General features: G+C 47.7%; 1 protein-coding gene across 1 annotated transcript; it reads left to right on the top strand.

The window, feature by feature from the left end:
- Positions 1 to 85: 85 nt before the first annotated feature.
- On the top strand, positions 86 to 20067 carry RSPH6A (radial spoke head 6 homolog A). Its single transcript, XM_061140575.1, has 6 exons — positions 86 to 732; positions 8144 to 8378; positions 13227 to 13991; positions 15482 to 15626; positions 16380 to 16497; positions 19830 to 20067. The coding sequence occupies exons 1-6, from the start codon at positions 86 to 88 to the stop codon at positions 20065 to 20067; spliced, it is 2148 nt and encodes a 715-aa protein (XP_060996558.1).
- Positions 20068 to 21484: the final 1417 nt, after the last annotated feature.

Here is a 21484-nt window from a genome sequence, read left to right as displayed (position 1 = left end):
CTGCTGAGTGCACACAACACGGGCGACTGGTCTGGCCTGCCTATCTGCAAGCCTTCTTCCTGGAAGTCTGCGATCCCTTTGAACTATGGGGGACCCTCCACCTGACCCCGAGCCCCGTTCTCAGCCGACCTCCAGCCGTAGGAGCTCGCAGGTCTCCGAGCGGCGGCGCACCAGGCCTTCGGTCGCGCCCCTGGTCCACGAGGAGCTGCAGCAGATACCGCTTGACCCCCAGATCCTGCGCGGCAGTCGGGAGGCGCTGTCGAACCAGAGCAATCTCCGCGGCTGGCCACAGAGCGCCAGCCTGACCCCAAACGAGAACCTGGTTTTCCAAGCCGAGGACCCTAATGTGAACCCGGGCTTTCCCGCAGAGGTGCAGCCCCAAGCTTACCTGAACGAGGGCAGCCTCCAGGCCAGCCAAAACGCCAGCCTAATGCTGCAGCAGCTACAGCAGGGTGAAGGCAACCTATTTCAGCAACTGGAGTCTGCCTACCAGGGGCCCCCGGCAGACCTCCTGGGCCAGTTCACCATGTACCAGAGAGAAGACCTGCCTTTCAGCCAGGGCACAGAGCATGGGCCCTACATGACGGATGACCCCACTCTCCAGTTCTCGCCCTCTGAGCTGGGCTTCATGTCCTTCAATATGGAGTTGCCTGAGCCAGAACCTCGCGAGCTGGCCGTGCAGAATGCCAAGGCCTACCTGCTGCAGACCAGCATCAATAGCGACCTCAGCCTGTGAGAGAGGGCCCCGGGAGTGGGGCGAGGGAGGGACCAGGCAGGGAGACACCTCAGCCAAGCCCCACCCCCTCGTCTAGAGAGATTGCTCTTCACTGAGAACCAGCGACCACTCTGGGGGCATGGAACTCAGACTGGGAGTCAGGGAATAAATAACCACATTAGTTAGCATTTACTTACCAGACTGTGCCAGCACTTCACAGGTTAACAGCTGGTTCTCATGGCTGAGCTTAGCACATCTGTTCCAATTTTGAAAGAAAAGTGAAAGTCACTCAGTCCAGTCGGAGACTTTGCGACCCCATGGATTGTAGCCTGCCAGGCTCCTCTGTCTATGGAATTCTGTAGGCAAGAATATTGGAGTAGCTAGCCATTCCCTTCTCCAGGGGATCTTCCCAACCCAGGGATTGAACTCAGGTCTCCCGCATTTCAGGCGGATTCTTTACCATCTGAGCCACAGGGAGGGAAACTGAGACACAGAGAAATTAGGTCCCATGTCCAAAATAACACAGCTTAGGTATGGTAGATCCAGGATTTCAGCACAAGTGATTTGGCTCCTGAGGCCCTATTATCCACTAACATTTCCTGCCTGAGAAAGGGATTTGCCAAGGCCATGTATATGCAGTCATAGCCCCCCGTCACATCCTCATGAAGCCGACACTCTAGTGGGAGAATGGACAATAAACGTAAGATGATAACAGCTAAGGTGAGCAATAGGGCAGAGTAAGGGGGATGGGAGTGGATGTTATATAGTATGAGGTCAGGGAAGGCCTCTCTGAGGAAGTTACATTTGATCAGGAACCTGAAAGAGGTGAGAGAGAGCACCTTGTGGGTAAACTGGAGGGAAAATTGTCCAGACATAGGACACAGTGAGCTTAAAGGCTTGGGAGCTTGCTATGTTTGAGGAACAGCAAGGAGGCTGGTATAACTGGAACCAAGGGAGGAAGCAGGAGAATGAGAAAAGAGTTGGGAGAAGTAGCAGGTCTTGCTCAAGCACAAAGCTGACCCCCATTCCTCCCATGCTCAGAGCCTGCCATGGCTCACCAGTCAGTGCCTTCAGAAGAAGGTTCATGCTTCTCGTAACAGCCTTCAAGGTCCTATGTAATTCAACCCCTTCTCCCTCTCCAAATGTCATCTCTAGTCAGCTCCTACCTCAGATCCTAGAATCTAGTCAAAATTAACCTCAAAATAAATAAATAAATAACCCACAGCTCTTCCCCAATAGCACCCAGCCCTTGGAAGTTTCAAGGTCCCTTAATGGGTCTTTTCTCTTTCTTTTTTATTTTCTTTGGTCATGCCACATGGCTTGCAGAATATCAGTTCCCTGACTGGGAACTGAGCCTGGGTCATAGCAATGAAAGCCTGAATTCTAACCAGTAGGCTACCAGTGAGCTCCCTCAAGTCCCCTATTGAAAAGCTCTCTCTCCTTTGTACCCTTCCCACGTCAATGATGGCTCTCAGCCACACCCAGCACTGCTGCCAAACGGCTACACACTGAAGAGGCTTAGACAAACATGATTTGAAATTAGTCCAAGTGAAAGTAAAAGTGGAGTTGCTCAATCATGTCTGACTCTTTGTGACTCTACAGACTGTAGCCCCCCAGGCTCCTCTGTCCATGGGATTTTCCAGGCAAGAATACTGGAGTGGGTTGCCATTTCCTTCTTCAGGGGATCTTCCCAACCCAGGGATTGAACTCCGGTCTCCCACATTGCAGACAGACTCTTTACTGTCTGAGCCACCAGGTGGCTCAGAAATTAGGCCAACTTGGTTTTCAATCCTGACTGTGCTAATATGACCTCACATTTTCTAAGCTTCAGTTTCTTCATCCAGGGAGTGAGGATCATAATTTTTTCTCAAGTGTATGTGGTGAGAATTCAAAGTTGCTCTCAAGTGCCCAGCATAGTACCTGATCCAGCTGAATGGAAGTCATACTGATACTGTTAATACTCCAGTCTCCTTTCCTGCCTCAACCCCTCATCCTCACTCTGCTCCAGCCACAATGACCTCAATATTTCTCCAACATGCCAGGCACACCCTCAGCTCAAGGTCTTTACACTCCATTCTCAATCATGTCATCTGCAAACCATGATAGTTTGCTTCTTCCTTTCTAAAATTTTACATTTTCTTTTTCATGTCATATTTCATTAGCTGGGCTCTCCAGTGCATTTTATAGAAGTGGTAAAAGAAGGCTTCTTTCCAATCTCATGGGGGAATTATTCAGTCTTTCACCATTACATTTGGTGTGTGCTGCAGCTTACACATGTCTCCTCTTTATGAGATTATAAATGTTATATTCTATTCCTAGTATCCTAGGTTTTTAAATATCATGAGTGGATATTGAATGTTAGTTTCTCTGCACCTATTGAGGTGATCTCACACAATCTCTTTTAACATGTTAATGTGATGAATTAATTTTTTTTCCTTATTTTTCTAATATCAGTCCAGCCTAGCATTCTTGTTAGCCCAATTTAAGCATGGTGTGTCACCTTTTAGGGGCTTCCATGGCTCAATAGTAAAGAATCTGCCTGCCAATGTAGGAGATGCAGGTTGCATCCCTGGGTTGGGAAGATCCCCTGGAGAAGGAAATGGCAATCCACAGTATTCTTTTTTTTTTTTTATTATTGAAAGATAATTGCTTTACAGAATTTTGTTGTTTTCTGTCAAACCTCAAGATGAATCAGCCATAGGTGTACATATATCCCCTCCCTTTTGAACCTCCCTCCCGTCTCCCGCCCCATCCCACCCCTTTAGTTTGATACAGAGCACCTGTTTGAGTTTTCTGAGCCATACAGCAAATTCCCGTTGGCTATCTATTTTACATATGGTAATGTAATTTTCCATGTTACTTTTTCCATACATCTCACCCTCCCCTCTCCTCCTCTCCCCCCATGTCCATAAGCCTATTCTCCTATTCTCTGTGTCTGTTTCTCCATTGCTGTCCTATAAATAAATTCTTCAGTACCATTTTTCTAGATTCTGTATATATGCATTAGAATATGATATTTATCATTCTCTTTCTGACTCACTTCACTCTATATAATTCTAGGTTCATCCTAGAATTATAGGTTCTAGATTCTAGGTTCATCCACCTCATCAGAACTGACTCGAATGCATTCCTTTTTAATGGCTGAGTAATATTCCATTATGTATATGTAACACAATTTCTTTATCCATTCATCTGTTGATAGAAATCTAGGTTGCTTCCATGTTCTAGCTATTGTAAATAGTGCAACAATGAACAATGGGATACATGTGTCTTTTTCAATTTTAGTTTCCTAAGGGTATATGCATAGGAGTGGGATTGCTGGGTCTTATGGGGTTTTATTCCTAGTTTTTTTAAGGACTCTCCATATCGTCTTAGTGGCTGTATCAATTTACTTTCACATCAACAGTGCAAGAGTGTTCCCTTTTCTCCACATCTGCTCCAGCATTTATTGTTTGTAGACTTTTTGATGATGGCCATTCTGACCAGTATGAGGTGATATCTCATTGTAGTTTTGATTTGCATTTCTCTAATAATGAGCAATGTTGAGCATATTTTCATGTGTTTGTTAGCCATCTGTATGTCTTCTTTGGAGAAATGTCTAAGTCTTTTCCCCACTTTTTGATTGTGTTGTTTGTTTTTCTGGCATTGAATTGTATGAACTGCTTGTATATTTTGGAAATTAATCCCTTGTCAGTTGTTTCATTTGCTATTATTTTCTCCCATTCTGAGGGCTGTCTTTTCACCTTGCTTATAGTTTCCTTTGCTGTGAAAAAATTTTTAAGTTTAATCAGGTCCCATTTGTTTACTTTTGTTTTTATTTCCATTACTCTAGGAGGTGGGTCCTAGAGGATCTTGCTTTGATTTATGTCTTCGAGTGTTCTGCCTATGTTTTCCTCTAAGAGTTTTATAGTTTCTGGTCTTAAATTTAGGTCTTTAATCCATTTTGAGTTTATCTTTGTGTATGGTGTTAGGAAGTGTTCTCATTTCATTCTTTTACATGTAGCTGTCCAGTTTTCCCAGCACCATTTATTGAAGAGGCTGTCTTTGCCCCATTATATATTCTTGCCTCCTTTGTCAAAAATAAGTTACCCGTAGGTGCATGGGTTTATTTCTGGGCTTTCTGTCTTATTTGATTGGTCTATGTTTCTGTGTTTGTGCCAGTACCATACTCTCTTGACGACTGTAGCTTTGTAGTATAATCGGAAGTCAGGAAGGTTCATTCCTCCAGCTCCATTCTTCTTTCTCAGAACTGCTTTGGCTATTCAGGATCTTTTGTGTTTCCATATGAATTGTGAAATTTTTTGTTCTAGTTCTATGAAAAATGCCTTTGGTAATTTGATAGGGATTGCAATGACTCTATAGATTGCATTTGGTAGTACAGTCACTTTCACAATATTGATTCTTCCTACCCAGGAACATGGAATATCTGTCCCTCTGTTTATGATATCTTTGATTTCTTTCATTCAGTTCAGTTTAGTTCAGTTGCTCAGTCATGTCCGACTCTTTGTGACCCCATGGGCTGCAGCATAACAGGCCTCCCTGTCCATCACCAACTCCCAGAGTTTACTCAAACTCATGTCCATTGCATTGGTGATGCCATCCAACCACCTCATCCTCTGTTTTCCCCTTCTCCTCCCACCTTCAATCTTTCCCAGCAACAGGGTCTTTTCCAATGAGTCAGTTCTTTGCATCAGGTGGCCAAAGTATTGGGGTTTCAGCTTCAACATAAGTGCTTCCAATTAATATTCAGGACTGATTTCCTTTAGGATGAACTGGTTGGATCTCCTTGCAGTCCAAGGGATTCTCAAGAGTCTTCTCCAACACCACAGTTTAAAAGCATCAATTCTTCGGTGCTCAGCATTCTTTATAGTCCAACTCTCATATCCATACGTGACTACTGGAAAAACCATAGCCTTGACTAGACCGACTTTTGTTGGCAAAATAATGTCTCTGCTTTTTAATATGCTGTCTAGGTTGGCCATAACTTTTCTTCCAAGGAGTAAGTGTCTTTTAATTTCATGGCTGCAGTCACCATCTGCAGTGAGTTTGGAGCCCAAAAAAATAAAGTCTGTCACTGTTTCCACTGTTTCTCCATCTATTTGCCATGAAGTGATGGGACAAGATGCCATGATCTTAGTTTTCTGAATGTTGAGTTTTAAGCCAACTTTTTCACCCTCCTCTTTCACTTTTTTTTAAATATTTTTTTATTTTTCTCTTTCACTTTCATCAAGAGGCTTTTTAGTTCTTCTTTGCTTTCTGCCATAAGGGTGGTATCATCTGCATATCTGAGGTTATTGATATTTCTCCCGGCAATCTTGATTCCAGCTTGTGTTGCATCCAGCCCAGCATTTCTCATGATGTACTCTTCATGTAAGTTAAATAAGCAGGGTGACAATATACAGCCTTGATGTACTCCTTTCCCTATTCAGAACCAGCCTGTTGTTCCATGTCCAGTTCTAACTGTTGCTTCCTGACCTGCATACAGATTTCTCAAGAGGCAGGTCAGGTGGTCTGGTATTCCCATCTCTTGAAGAATTTTCCACAGTTTGTGATAATCCATACAATCAAAGGCTTTGGCATAGTCAATAAAGCAAAAATAGATGTTTTTCTGGAACTCTCTTGTTTTTTCAATGATCCAACAGATGTTGGCAATTTGATCTCTGGTTCCTCTGCCTTTTCTAAAACCAGCTTGAACATCTGAAAGTTCACGGTTCACAAATTGTTAAAGCCTGGCTTGAAGAATTTTGAGCATTACTTTACTAGCATGTGAGAAGAGTGCAATTGTGCGGTAGTTTGAGCAGTCTTTGGCATTGCCTTTCTTTATTGAAGTGAAGTGAAGTGAAGTCGCTCAGTCATGTCTGACTCTTTGAGACCCCTTGGACTGTAGCCCACCAGGCTCCTCTGTCCATGGGATTTTCCAGGCAAGAATACTGGAGTGGGTTGCCATTTCCTTCTTCAGGGGATCTTCCCAAACCAGGGATTGAACCCAGGTCTCCCGCACTGCAGGCAGACGCTTTAACCTCTGAGTCACCAGGAAGCCCAAAGTGTCTTATAATTTTCTGTGTACAGTTCTTTTGTCTCCTTAGGCAAATTTATTCCTAGATCTGTAATTCTTTTTGTTGCAATGGTGAATGTGATTGATTCCTTAATTTCTCTTTCTGATTTTTCATTGCTAGTATATAGGAATGCAAGTGATTTCTGTGTATTGATTTAGCATCCTGCAACTTTGCTGAATTCACTGATTAGCTCTAGTAATTTTCTTTTCTTTTCTTTTAATTTGTTTAGGCTAGGCCAGGTCTTAGCATGTGGGATCTAGTTCCCTGACCAGGAATCGAACCCGGGGCCCCTTGCATTGAGAGCGTGGAGTCTTACCCACTGAACTACCAGGGAAGTCCCTGATTAGCTCTAGTAATTTTCTGATACTATCTTTAGGGTTTTCTATGTACAGTATCATGTCATCTGCAAACAGGGAGAGCTTTACTTCTTTTCCAATGTGGATTATTTTTATTTACTTTTCTTCTCTGATTGCTGTAGCTAGGACTTCTGGAACTATTTGAATAATCCCACAGTATTCTTGCCTGGAAAAGTCCATGGACAAAGGCACCTGGTGCCCTACAGTCTTTTTTTTTTTAGTTCTACCACTTTATTGCTACCAACCCATCTCCCTCCACCCGCTTGCACACATGCTCAGTCATGTAACCCCATGGACTGCAGCCCGCCAGGTGCCTCTGTCCATGGACTTTTCCAGGCAAGAATACTGGAGTGGGTTGCCATTTCCTTCTCCAGCCCTACAGTTTTTACGTAGCGTTGCAAAGATTTGGACAGGACTGAGCAACTAAACAGCAACAACAACATCCTTTTAAGAATGCTAGGTACCACTTGCTAATAATTTGCTTAGGATTTCAGCACATATAGTTCTAAATGAGATTGGCATGGACTTTCCCTTTCTCCTCCTTTCCCTGAGTTCTGGTATCAAGATTATGTTAGACTCATGAAATGTCTCAGGACCTATGTGTATGCTGTTGCCTCCAACTGAAACACTCTTCCTTCTAATATTTGCACAGTACACCCCCTCACTGAATAAGATCAGTCAGATCTCAGCTTAAAAGTCACCTCGGTGAGGCTCTCCCTGGCCTCCCTATTTAAAACTCCTCCTATCTCAAACCATCTCCTATCCCTGGCATTTCCAGTCCCCATTCCCTGCTTTGTTTATCTCCCTATAACTACACACTTTTGTATAGTTTGTATATTTTGCCCATTTGGTTACTACCTGTCTCTATCACCAGACTGTCAGGTCCATCAGGGCAGGGGCCTTTTCTCTTATCTACGGTGTCCCCAGCACCAGGGACAGGGCCAGACACACAGCAGCGAGCTCAGCAAGCTGAGGGATCAACGTCCCCACCTCCTGCTCCCCTCTCCCTGAGGCAGGTATGAGCACCTGGTGAACCTGCTGACCAAGATCCTGAACGAGAGGCCGGAGGACCCCTTGTTTCTCCTGGAGTCGCTGAACCGCACCACTCAGTGGGAATGGTTCCACCCCAAGCTGGACACGCTTCGGGACGACCCGGAGATGCAGCCCACCTACGAGATGGCCGAGAGGCAGAGAGCGCTGTTCAGCCGGAGCGGCGGCGGCGAGGGCGAGCAGGAGATGGAGGAGGAGGTGGTGAGTGAGCCGCTGCGGAGGGGCGAGCGGCAGAAAGGGCGATAGTGGTGGGACCGGTCACAGAGGGCCTTCAGCGCCAGGCTAAGGGGCTTGGGCTTTCTCCTGAGGCCACTGGGGCATCACCAGAGGGTTTGAAGCAGAGGAAAAGTTGTAGAAACCTGACTCCAGCACCACATGGAGGCAGAGGCTGGTTTCTTCTGCCATCCTTTCCTCCTTTCTGCAAAATTACTGCTTCGTGTATATTTTCTATGAAACCCGCTACCTTCTGGAATTTTTTAACACTCAATGTGCCTTCTATCCCCTGGACTCACTTTCCTTTTTGCAAATTGAGACCTGCTAGCAAGTCCTCCACCCACGACTCATGAACATTCTACTATCCTCGGAATATTTAATTCCATGATTTTCTTTCCAGCATTGTGTTCAGTCGCTCAGTCACTTCTGACTCTTTGTGATCCTATGGACTGTAGCCCGCCGGGCCCCTCTGTCCATGGTATTTTCCCAGCAAGAGTACTGGAGTGGGTTGCCATTTCCTTCTCCAGGGGATCTTCCCAACCCTTGGATTGAACCTGCATCTCCTGCGTTGGATGGTATTTCCTGCATTGGATACAGCATTGGATGATGGCTTAAAATTTGGCTGAAATGTTCTTTCGCTCGTTTAAGAAACATTTTGGGGGAACTTCCCTTGTGGTCCAGTGGTTAAGACCCCACTCTTCCAATGCAGGGGGCACAAGTTCCTTCCCTGGTCAGAGAACTAAGATCCCACAAGCCCTGTGGTGCAGCCAAAAAGAAAGAAAGATAAAGAAACATTTGTTGAGAACTCTCTGTTTACGATAATTCTGACATCTCCCAGGTTTAGGAGTGTAGGCTCATTTCATCCCTGAAGCAACCTTAAGGCAAGTGCCATTTATTATTCCTATTCATGGAGGAAGGACTTAGAGGGCTCAAAACTAGAAAAGACAGGACGAAGAAGGCAGGGCTGTGTCCTCCAAAGCCTGGGCTATCATCTCGGTCATCTCTGCAGATGCCGTTGGTCTGTGCTCACGTCTCATGCTTCTGAAATTCTAGGATTCTGGCCACAATGGGGTGAGATGCTGAGAGAACCGGGAACGACACTCTGACCAAGGAATGAGCCCTTGGGTGAGCAGAGCGCAGATGGGAATCTGCTTAGACTGATTAGACAGATAAGAATTCAGACTTATGGAGAAGGAAATGGCAACCCACTCCAGTATTCTTGCCTGGAAAAGTCCATGGACAGAGAAGCCTGGCGGGCTGCAGTCCGTGGGGTTACATGACTGAGCATGTGTGCACGAGGGTGGAGGGAGATGGGTTGGTAGCAATAACGTGGTAGAACTTAAAAAAAAAAGAATTCAGACTTAGGCAAGTCTTAGACACGAACAGTTTTACGGAATATGGTTTTAAATTTTAGATCAGCAGTCTCGAAGTCTCTAAGGAGGCCGCACCGCCTTAGACCTGCACTCTTCCTCCCCGACTCCTCCAGGTCGCACCCACATCCATCGCCAGTCCCTGATGGCCCCGCCTTCTTAGAACGCTGTGCCTTTGGAGGCTCCACCCCGGCCCCCACCCCTGAAATATAATCCTGAGGGAGGCTCCGCCCTCTTCGAAGCCAAGTCACTAGAGGCCCCACCCCTTAGAACTTGGAGGCGGGGTTTTTTTGGTCGCTGTTTTTTTGATGTTTGCTTTTGGAGCTGGAGTTTTTAATATGAGGTTTGTAAAAGGGCAAAATTATTGCGGGTATCTGTGGCCTGTGCATGGTTCTAGGAAAGAAAATCGAATTTGTTATTCAGCATTTTGTATTTATTTTTCTGTGTGAGGGGCTCTCATTCCTCTCCTTTTCTATTTCTTTCAAATGGAAAGAATTTGTTTCTTTTATGATCCCCAACAGCATTTATGGAATAACTGTCCTTTCCCCTGCTTTGAAAATGCCACCCCTGCCATTCATTTACACCTGTATGGACTCCAGTCTGTTTCTGGAGCCCCTGCTTTGTGCCTTGCTCTGTAGATGGTTTTCTGTCCTGGGACTCTCCTGCTTGTTCTGTACAATCGCTGCATAGCAGATTTGGCTGTACAGTTGGCATAAGGCTCCCCGTCGCTACACCTCTGTTTTGAAAAGTTCCTCACTAGTCTTACGTTTATAGTTTTAAAGAAACCTTAGTTATTATTCTTGTACTTGTTTGTCAACAGAGATCACTTTAAGACAGGAAATAGATGTCACAGAAATGAAGACAAGTGGCTTAGGCAAGATAGTTTTTCTCACACCTAACAGTCAGGTGCAAGCAGTCTAGAGTTGGCAAGGTGGCTCCTCAGCAAAGGGATACTGAGGGCTATCTTCTCCTGTCTCTCTCCCTCATCCCTCGCCCTTAACTCCATCCAAACCAAGAAAGCAGTTTTCAGGATCATAGGAGCCTGCGTATAAACCCTATCTCTGACCAAGGCAGTCAGTAAGGGTCACTTTGGGCTGCAGGGACTTGGCCCAAGCAGTCGAGCAAAACATTTCGTTACTTCACTGTGCTGAGAGTGGGTACAGCTGGGGCAGCATTTCTGTGAGATCGTGGAGAGTCCCAGCTCCCCCTCCCTTCTGTTCTGCTATCATCTTGTTGACGCTTGGTACCTTGATTATCACTTTATATTCGAACAATGACTACTACAGCCTCAGACATCATATTTCCACACCAGTGCCCCGAAAGGGGAGTGGGGAGCTCTTCTCAGTATGTCCCCTTCCCTTTTTTTTTTGGTTGAGCTATGCGGCTTGTGGGATATTCGTTCCCTGGCCAGGGACTGAACCCAGGCCACAACAGTGAAAGGGCTGAGTCCTAACCACTGGACCACCAAGAAATTCCCTCCCACACACTGACTCCCTTTTTTTTTTAAATCCAGGAAGCAAAGGAATTCCCCAGCAGTCTATTGGTTAGGGCTTGACCCTTTCACTGTTAAGGGTGCTGGTTCAGTCTCTGGTTGGGAAACTAATATCCCACAAGCTGGGGAGCATGGTCCAGTCAATCAATCAGTCAATCAGGAGCCCCTCAGAAAATCTCTGCTTGCATCTTATTGGCCAGATTGGGTCACATGGCCATCCCTGGCTGCAAAGGAGGCTGGGAAAGTGACTGTGGAGCTTCTCCACTTCTCCCGCCTGGAGAAAGCAAGCAATGGAGAAGGGGGCTGAGGATGGTGCTGATTCAGTGGACTGAACCCAGCGAACCCAAGGGCAGGAATGTAGCTGGACCCCAGGCCAAGCTGGCATTCAGAGATTCCCCTGTGCTCCTAGTTTTTTAAAATTCCATCCAATTGCCAGTAGAAAATCTTTTCCCCCAGATCATAGATAGGATCTTCCTGGAAACTGGGAGAAAGAAAGAGGAAGCTTCCACAGTTAATAGAAGAGTTAAAGAGTAGAGGCTAAGAATATGGCCTCTGGAGCCAGACCAACCTGGGTTCAAACCCAGCCAACCCACAGAAGTAATTTCTAAGCAGGGGGACAACAGCTGTACTTTCTCTCCACCCAGTTACAAATTGCAGAGGGAGAGAAGGAGAGCCTGAGCTGCCATTTGGTCCTCACTTGCTCCAGTCAACAGTGACCAGAGGGCAGGGTGACATAATTTGATCATGGTTGGTGAGGCCACTCCATTGCCAAGTAGATGGAAGACATTCCCAGAAAGAGGGTGATGGCCACTGGCTCACGGGCCAGGCACACACTCCAAAGAGAGTTTCCTTTGCTCATTCACTTAGCTTCCCTGCCGGCAGCACAGTGAGTCTGGGGATTCAGTTTTGACTGTCCCACTGAGTTGCTGGTATAAATGTCAATTAGGCAAAGAAGCTTTTGCCCTGTGTTTCAGATTGCGGGAAACTGCCAGAATCACTTTCAAAATCATGGTGTTCCTCCTATGGAGTATTAGTCAGGGTGTGCCATGTCGAGCTGAGATAACAAACAGTGCAACAAGCCCAGCGGCTTAACATCACACAGTTTATTTCTCACTCACGCTACCTACCCATCCAGGTTGGACTAGGAGGTTCGGCTCATCAGCTACTTGAGATGAATGGTGATGGAGATGCCACCGTGACTCGGGCCCCCGCAGTTGCAGAGCAGGGAAATCAAGGCCAGCAAACCCCACATGGGTTCTTACAGCTCCTGCCTGGGTGTGACCCGTGTCCCTTTCACTCCCATTTCAAGTGGTCAGAGCAAGTGACATGACCAATCCTGAATGCGCAGGGGTGGGCGTGGGAATGAATAATCCCCCTGTGGAGAGGGACTTCTAATATTTGTGAATAAGGAACCAGTCTAGCATTCATAGAAAGAAGATGCAGTACTTGTTCCTTTTATTAATAACACTGAGTTCACAAATGGAGCTTTGAAGAAAATGTAAACGCATTATACACGTTTAAGAAAAAACACAGTATGTTTGTCCCCAAATCTTTGACATCAACTATACAATTTAAGGGCTTCCCAGGTGGCTCAGTGGTAAAGAATCTGCCTGCCAATGCAGGAAATGCAGGTTGGATCCCTGGCGTGGAAAGATCACCTGGAGGAGGAAATGTTAACCCCACTCCAGTATTCTTGCCTGGAGAACCCCATGGACAGAGGAGCCTGGTGGACTATAGTCCATGGGGGTTGCAAAAGAGTCAGACACAACTAAGCAACTGAGTGCTCACACAGGTACTATTTAAGCATCATCGTCTCTTGGCACACACAACCGTACATCAGTGGCCAGAAATGGTTGCGTGAGCAACTGGGTTACCGAGTAGTTTAAGTCTCTGGACTCTAGGAGAATCAGCATGGGGAGCAGGGCTTCAACCTGGTTCCCTCTGCCTTCTGCCCCCTACCCCACCCCCCTGCAGGCTGAGACCGCGGTGCCCAACATCATGGAGAAGGCCTTCTACTTCGAGCAGGCCGGCGTGGGCCTGAGCTCCGATGAGAGTTTCCGCATCTTCATGGCCCTGAAGCAGCTGGTGGAGCAGCAGCCCATCCACACCTGCCGCTTCTGGGGCAAGATCCTGGGGCTCAGTCGCAGCTACCTGGTGGCCGAGGTGGAATTCCGGGAGGGCGAAGAGGAGGCGGAGGAGGAAGAGCTGGAGGAGATGACAGAGGGTGGCGAGGTGATGGAGGCGCACGACGAGGAGGAGGGTGACGAGGACGAAGACAAGGTCATGGACGTCATCCCCAAGCCCACGTGGAAGCCGCCGCCCATCATCCCCAAGGAAGAGAGCCGAATCGGCACCAACAGGTACCTGTATTTCGTTTGCAACGAGCCGGGCCGGCCGTGGATGCGGCTGCCCCACGTCACGCCGATCCAGATCGTGCAGGCCCGCAAGATCAGGAAGTTCTTCACGGGTTACCTGGACGCGCCGGTCATCAGCTACCCGCCCTTCCCGGGCAACGAGGCCAACTACCTGCGGGCCCAGATCGCCCGCATCTCGGCCGCCACGCACATCAGTCCCCTCGGCTTCTACCAGTTTGGCGAGGAGGAAGGCGACGAAGAGGAGGAGGGCGGAGCCGGGCGCGACTCCTACGAGGAGAACCCCGATTTTGAGGGCATCCCAGTCCTCGAGCTGGTGGATTCCATGGCCAACTGGGTGCACCACACGCAGCACATCCTGCCGCAGGTGAGGGCGGGACTCCAGCGGCCCAGGCCCGGGGTCGGGGGTGGGGGGTGTAGAACCAGGTGTGGCTCCGGAACTAGCTATACCGAGCACCTGCTGGCAGCGAGGCATCTGTGCTCGGTAGTAGTCCTCCACGCGTGCATCCATTCATTCATTCAACAGATATCGGTTGACAGTCCCCAGTCAGAAACCTTTGGGACCAGACGCCTCTTGGAATCCCGAATTTTTCAGATTTGAAAATGGTGACATTGGAATTCCCTGGTGGTCCAGTGGTTAGGAGGGGCTTTCCCTGGTCACTCAGTGGTAAAGAATCTGCCTGCAATGCAGGAGAGCTGGGTTGGGAAGTTCCTCTGGAGGAGGAGATGGCAACCCATTCCAGTATTCTTGCTGACTCCAGGCTTCTTGGGGCGGGGGTTTGGTCTTCTGTCAGGGAACTAAGATCTGACAAGACGAGTGGCATGGCAAAAAAAAGCAAAATGTACTTATAAAAATGAGAGTACTTTAAAAATACACAAAAATAAAAAGATGATACAGTACACATACCATATATTACATGACACATCAAGGAGGCGCTGGGGCTGCAGCCCATCTTTTTTTTTTTTTCTTTTTTTTTCTTTTGTTTATTTTGCAGCCCATCTTTAAAGGTGTCACTATTTCTGCAGCAACATTGAACAGCCTCTCATCAGTCAGGTCAGGATTGCAGCCAAATGACTCATGAAAAAAACTTTTGCTTTTCAAAGCTTTTCAGATTTTGAAAGTGTGGATAAGAGGTGGTGGACCTGCATTTACTGAATGCCTAGTTTGTCTGAATTTTACACACAGTTATTTATCCATTCAAGGAAGCACCTGTTGTGTGCTAGGAACTTTTTTATTCATTCATTTATTTGATAAACATTGATTATGGACTCCAAATAACCGCTTTTGAGATTGCTATCATGGCCATTCCCATTCAGTTGCTGAAACCGAGGTCTGCTATATGCTCTGCATTTAGATTCATTCATTCATGCAACAAACGTTTACTGAGTCTTCAGTACTTCCTTCAACCCAACAATAATCCAATGAGAGAGGCACCTATGACACCCCCATTTCACAGATGAGCAAACAGAGCATCATATGGGCTGTTGAATGTCAACTCCACAAGCGCAGAGATGTGGGGTCTCTTTTTCTTGAGGACGTAACTCCAGCACCAGGAGCACTGCGTGTATATAGTAGGTGCTCCTTAAATATGCAATAAGTGAATGGATGGATGGCTGCCTAAATGGAGCCCACAGAGGCTGAGAGAGGAGGGGTTCCCGCCTCATCGCAGCAGCTCTCTCGGCCCATTCTCCCCCGCCCTCCTGCCTGTGCAACTCACCCTGACCTTTACCCACACCTGGGTCCCTGGGGATAGGACTGGTCCCCAGCGTCCTGCCTGGCCCTTCACCACCTCCCAGGGAACAGAGCCTGACCTGCTCCCTGGGGCTACCAGCTGATCTCCTCCTCCCCACCGGCAGGGCCGCTGCACTTGGGTGAACCCTTTGCAGAAGACAGAAGAGGAGGAGGAGTTGGGGGAGGAGGAAGAGAAGGCAGATGAAGGCATAGAGGAAGTGGAGCAGGAGGTTGGGCCCCCGCTGCTGACCCCGCTCTCAGAAGACGCAGGTAAGAGCCCCACACACAGGCCGGTGGAGGCTGGGAGAAAGGGAGGGGAAGCGGCTCACTAAGCCTCTGTCACACTCTCATCTCTAAAATGGGCAGCCCATGGGGTTATAGGAGCATGTCCATCTTGTGGGCCGTGTCTGGCACATGGCAACAGCCCAGATGGTGACACATGGTCTTTCGAGTCCCACGTGGGCTTGGAAAAAGGGAGCAAGAGCTAGGGCGGCCTCCCCAGAGGAGGCAGGACTTGAGCTGGATGTTGGAGGACTTGTGGTTGGGACCTCAGGTACCTGAAGGGAGGAAGGAGGAGAGGCTGAGAGTGGGTGAGCAGACAGAGTGAGGATGTGACGCAGATTTCGATGAGTCTGGAGCCTGTACCCCGTCCTCTGAGCCCTGGTTCAAACTGATGGCCAACCTAGAAGGGGAATCACAGTGGCTCCTGAGTCAGGGGCCCTCGGGGCTCACTGCCACCCAGCCCAGGAGGTGAGATAAGTGTCTCCATTGCCTGGGTGTGATGACTGAGGCTCAGAGAGGTGGTTGGCTTCCTCAGGCCACACAGAAAGAGTGGTCAGAGCCAGGGTTCAAACACGGAAGCCAGGGCTGTTGGTTCCCGCAGTTCCCTTCATGCCCTCCGCCATTCCTCCCTCTTTGCTCCCTTCCGTCCTTCTCTCGCCTTCCCTTCTGGGGGGCTGTGCATTGCAGGGGCGGGCTGCAGCCCAGTCTCTGACCTCCCTGGTGCTCTCTGCTCCCCTACAGAAATCATGCACATGGCACCGTGGACCGCCCGCCTGTCCTGCAGCCTCAGCCCGCAGTATTCAGTGGCGGTCGTGCGCTCCAATCTCTGGCCAGGGGCCTATGCCTACGCCAGTGGCAAGTAGGTCTTCTCCTAGTTTTCCCCAGCAGAGGGCGCTCCTACAACTTCATCAGAGTCTGGCGTGGTGGGGCAACCCACCAGGGTGGGCAAAGATCGGATCGGCTCCCTTCAGGAAGCCCCTATGGCCTGATGTCTTCACTCCGAATCCAGGAGTCCCACTAGGGTTAAAATCCCAGACCAAGAGGGTGTGAGCCTCTGGGATGAAAGAATGGAGGCTCAGAAAGGGGAAGGAATTGAGTCAGGGTCACACAGCACCTGCAGGATTCAGACCTGGATATCTGACCCCCCTGGCCCAGGGTTCCGTGCTCTATGAGACATGGAGCCAGACAGGACTCAGACGTCCCTTTGGGGTGGCCCTTAGAGGGACAGAGTCTCATCTCTAGGGAAGCTAACTGGACAGTTCTTCCAATCCGAAGGGTCTTCTCTCTATGGGCAGAAATCTTCCCCACCAGGATCCCTTCACCGGTCGTTTCCAAAAGGTCTGCAAGCCAAAGTCATTTCCATATCCTCCCACCTCACTACACACTCCAGACAGTCCCTCCGCCTCTCACCAGGTACATCGCAGCTTTTCCGCTCACGGGGCATGCACTTACCAGCGCTGTCCACCAGATGGCACGACGACTTTTCATAGCTTTTCCTTTTCCATCTCAATGTTGAACCTGCACGGGGTTCGCTACTGGGATTCACAAGGAAAGGTGGGATTTCACGTAATCTTCATCATTTATCCACATTCTTGGCAGTTTCTTGTTCGTTTCCAGAAGCGTGGAAGGGAAATGCTTGCTTTTACCAATGCCCTTCTGGCCACACTCTGATTTGCCAACATTCCTCTCAAAGCATAAGATCCAAACTAGGAGCTCCTCTCACCCACCCATCCTCCACTCCAACCACCCATCATCTACCCTCCCATCCACCACCCATTCAGGCATCCATTTATCCCCACTTTGCTGTTTATAAAAGACTCTGGAATGTCACTGTTTGCCAGCTGTATGCTGGGCCCCAAGCACTTTGTTGAAAAAGCAGATCTGAATCTGGGAGCAGGCAGAGAGGCATAGGTGCCAACTGCACATGGAGCCTCATCCCCGTCCCCACCCCAGTCAAATATCCAGTTCCAAACTGAGAGAACTACCACTAGGGAGAGTGGAGGGACAGATGACAGCTCACAATTGTCATGTCTAGGGATCAAGGAAGGATTCCTGGGAGAAGCAGCCTTGATCTGAAATCTTTGAGGGAAAGAGAAGTAACCAGGGGACATTCCCCTTCTTCTTTTATTATTTTTTTAACAATTTAAATCAGATTTATTTATTTATTTTGGCTGAGAGACTTGCAGGATCTTAGTTCCCTGACCAGGGACTGAACCCAGGTCCTGGCAGTGAAAGCACTGTGTCCGAACCACTGGACCTCCAGGGAGCTCCCTAGGAGGACACTCTAGACCAGAGCTTCCTAAACTGGGAGTGGATAGGACTCACCAGGGGCTCTGGCTAAAGCGTAGTTTCTGGTCCCCTAGGTCTGGGTTGGAGCCCAGGACTCTGCCTTCCTAGCAAGTGCAGCCTCCTGGGTGAGGCGCTGGTTCCTGGACTCCAGGAACCAGGGCTGGCAGAGGTCAGGGGTTTCCAAGGAAGCAGTGATTTTGAAGCCTCCGACAAAGAGATCTGGAGGAAAAGGATTCTCGAGGGAACAGCAAGGCTGTGAAAATAAGGTCAAATCCAAACTGCTCACCAGGGCAAACTGTCTGGCTGTCTCCCTGTCTCTCAGGCTCTTCCCTTTTCTCCCACTTATTCCTCTTTGCTTCACCCATTAAAAGTCTGGGGAGAGGTGAGTTGGTGGGGCTGGGACCCAACCAATTACATCCTTGTTTATTATTAGTCTCCTCCCTCTAGAATGTAGGCACTACGGCAGCAATTCTAATTCTTTTTTTTAAACATTGATTTGTTTTTAATTGATGGATAATTGCTTTACAATATTGCTTTGGTTTCTGCCAGCAATTCTAATTCTTGTCTAATTTGTTCACTGCTAGGCTCCCACGGCTAGATCAGTGCTGGCCAATGTATCTAAAATATGAGCCACATATTTATGTCTACATATTTATGTCGAAAATTTAAATTTTCTAGTAGCCACATTCAAGAAATAAAAAGACAGGCAAAATTCATTTAATAATGTATTCAACTCCAAATATCCTAAATATTCTTATTACAACATGAAATCAATAATGTAAAAATTGTTAATGAGCTACTTTGTATTTTTTCATACTAAGTCTTCAAAAGCTGGAGTGAAGATTATACTTGCAGATCTCAATTCGGGTGCTGAATTTTTTTTTCCCACACCTCGAGGCCAGTGGGATCTTAGTTTCCCAACCAGAGATCGAACCCACACCCCACTGCATTGGAAATGCAGAGTCTTAACCACTGGACTGCCAGGGAAGTCCCTTAGGTACTAAATTTTCATCAGAAATACTTGACCTGTATTCAGATTTCACAACATTTACAATTGAAAAAGTAGATTCATGTGCCCAGGTTGTCCCAGACATACTTGGATGTCTTCCAATAAATGAAGTATTGGTTTTATAGTTTAGATTAATTAAAATTAAATAAAATCCACACCATCCAACAACAGCAAAACACACATTCTTTTCAAGTGCGTACGGAACATTCCCCAGGATAGACCAAATGATAAATTTAGAAAGATTAATCATATAAAATATCTTCTCTTACCACACTGGAATAAAATTAGAAATCAGTTAAAGAAGGAAATTTGAGGGAGTTTCCTGGTGGCACAGTGGTTAAGACTCTGAGCTTCCAATGGAGGGGGTGCAGGTTCGATCCCTTCAGGAAGCTAAGATCCCACAGGCTTTGAAGACAAAAAAAACAAAACATAAAACAGCAATATTGTAATAAATTAAATCAAGACTTGAAAAAAAAAATTAGTCCACAACAGCAACAAAAAAATCTCTTTAAAAAAGGAAATTTGGGAAATTCACAAGTATGTAGGAACTAAACAGCATAGTCCTGAATAATCAACAGGTCAAAGAAACCACAAGTAAAATCTGAAAATTAAATAAAATTCGAAATTCAGTTCCTCTGTCTCACCAGCCCCATTTCAAGTGCTCACCAGCTATGTGTGCTGTTAGACATTGCAGCTCTGGACACAATCTGGCAGTTAGGAAGATGCCCAGTAAACGGTGAAAGAACAAATGAACAGGGAAACCTGGTGGGCACATTGCACTCTACCGCCCACAACTCTGCAGGCATGCTGTGCCTACACTGGGTCCACCTTTAACAAAAGTCCAGGCTGGGGTCTTTTAGGGAGGACTTGCCAGCATCTCTCCGCCCCTCTAGGAAATTTGAGAACATCTACATTGGCTGGGGCCACAAGTACAGTCCTGAGAACTTCAACCCATCCCTGCCAGCCCCCATTCAGCACGAGTACCCCAGCGGCCCGGACACGATAGAGATGAGCGACCCCACAGTGGAGGAGGAGCAGGCCCTGAAGGCTGCCCAGGAGCAGGCCCTGGCGGCTGCAGAAGAAGAGGAAGAAGACGAAGAGGAAGATGAGGATGAGGACCAGGATGACTGAGGCCCCCTAGCCCCCTTCCTCAAGCAGGTAGCTAGCAGGTTTTCCCTTATACAGAGTTATAGCTTGATTTTTTTTCACTGTAGGTTTGCTTTCTGCCCCTGGAGGACAGGGGTAGAAGAGGAAGGCAGCTGCTCTAAATAAAATTTCCCGAGGGCATTTGGGTGAGTCACTCAATCATTTGTTCACCATGTCTGTTGACAGGACCTCAGAGTCAGGACTGTAGCACTTTGCTGTGAACCCAGACATTGCCTGGCATAGTCTCTCCCATGTGTTCATTTATTCATTCATCTGGCCATCAGACAACTCTTGAAGTGCCACCCCTGGTCAGTCCAGCCCTGTGCTGGGGACACAGCAATGACCAAGTGACCCCAGATTTACTCTCCCAGGGCTGGATACTCTATGGGAGAGACAGATGCCTTCCTCAGGGAGTGACAACCCAGATGGGAGAGCCCAGAGGACTAACAGAGCTTCTGAGCTCTGGCTCATAAATGGTCAAGAACAGAGTGGTAAGGCTCCAAGCAGAGGGAACAGGGTGTGCAAAGATCCAAGAGCAAGAGAGAGTGTGATGTGTTGGGGTAGATGCTCAAACCTCATTTTTGAGACATGGTGTGAGGAGTCAGTGGTGACAGATAAGGCTGGAAAGAGAAGTTGGCAGGAACAGATTACCCAGGGTTGAACTCTGTCCTGAGAGCCCTAGGGAGGCCATGGATGGAATTTGAACAGGGGTGGGCCAGCCCTGATCGTATTTGGGCTTTAGAAAGACCTCTCTATATCCCAAGGGGAGAGTAGATAGAGGGGTGAGACATGGATCTGGGAGAGCAGAGACAGGGCTGATACAGGGAAAGTCCAAGCAGGAGAGGAGTTTTGACCGAGTCTGCAAAGAGGAATGGACTGGAATAGAGGAATTCAGGTGACAGTATGCAAAAGACTTGGGGACTGTAATCAGGGAGTGAAGGGAAATGGCAGAAGTCTAGGGAAACACCGAAATCTGCACCCTGGTGACTGGAAGGAATGGCAGTGCTGCCCCTAAAATGACACAGGAGAGGAGTGAGATTTGAAGTAAGATTGTCAGTTTCATTCAAGATCTGTGATGGGAACAGGAAGGGAGGGACACTGACTATTAGGGAGCTGTTGGGATCAGGAAGAGATTTTGGATTACTAGTGGATTATTGGGATACCGAGGGTATTGCAGGGATCAATCAAATTTTGGTGGGCGTTGGAGGAGTGAGTGAGGTTCTTGAAGACAGTGGAGTTGTGGAGATATATAGGAGTTTGGTGGAAAATGTGGAGCTGTTCAGTTCAGTTCAGTCGCTCAGTCGTGTCCGACTCTTTGCGACTCCATGGACTGCAGCAGGCCAGGTCTCCCTGTCCATCACCAACTCCCGGGGCTTACTCAAACTCATGTCCACTGAGTCTG

This window comes from Dama dama, chromosome 4 (assembly GCF_033118175.1).
Source record: "Dama dama isolate Ldn47 chromosome 4, ASM3311817v1, whole genome shotgun sequence".
NCBI classification, from domain to species: Eukaryota; Metazoa; Chordata; class Mammalia; order Artiodactyla; family Cervidae; genus Dama; species Dama dama.
Note: the sequence above shows the minus strand (reverse complement) of the source record. Positions and strands in the feature narration are given on the sequence as shown.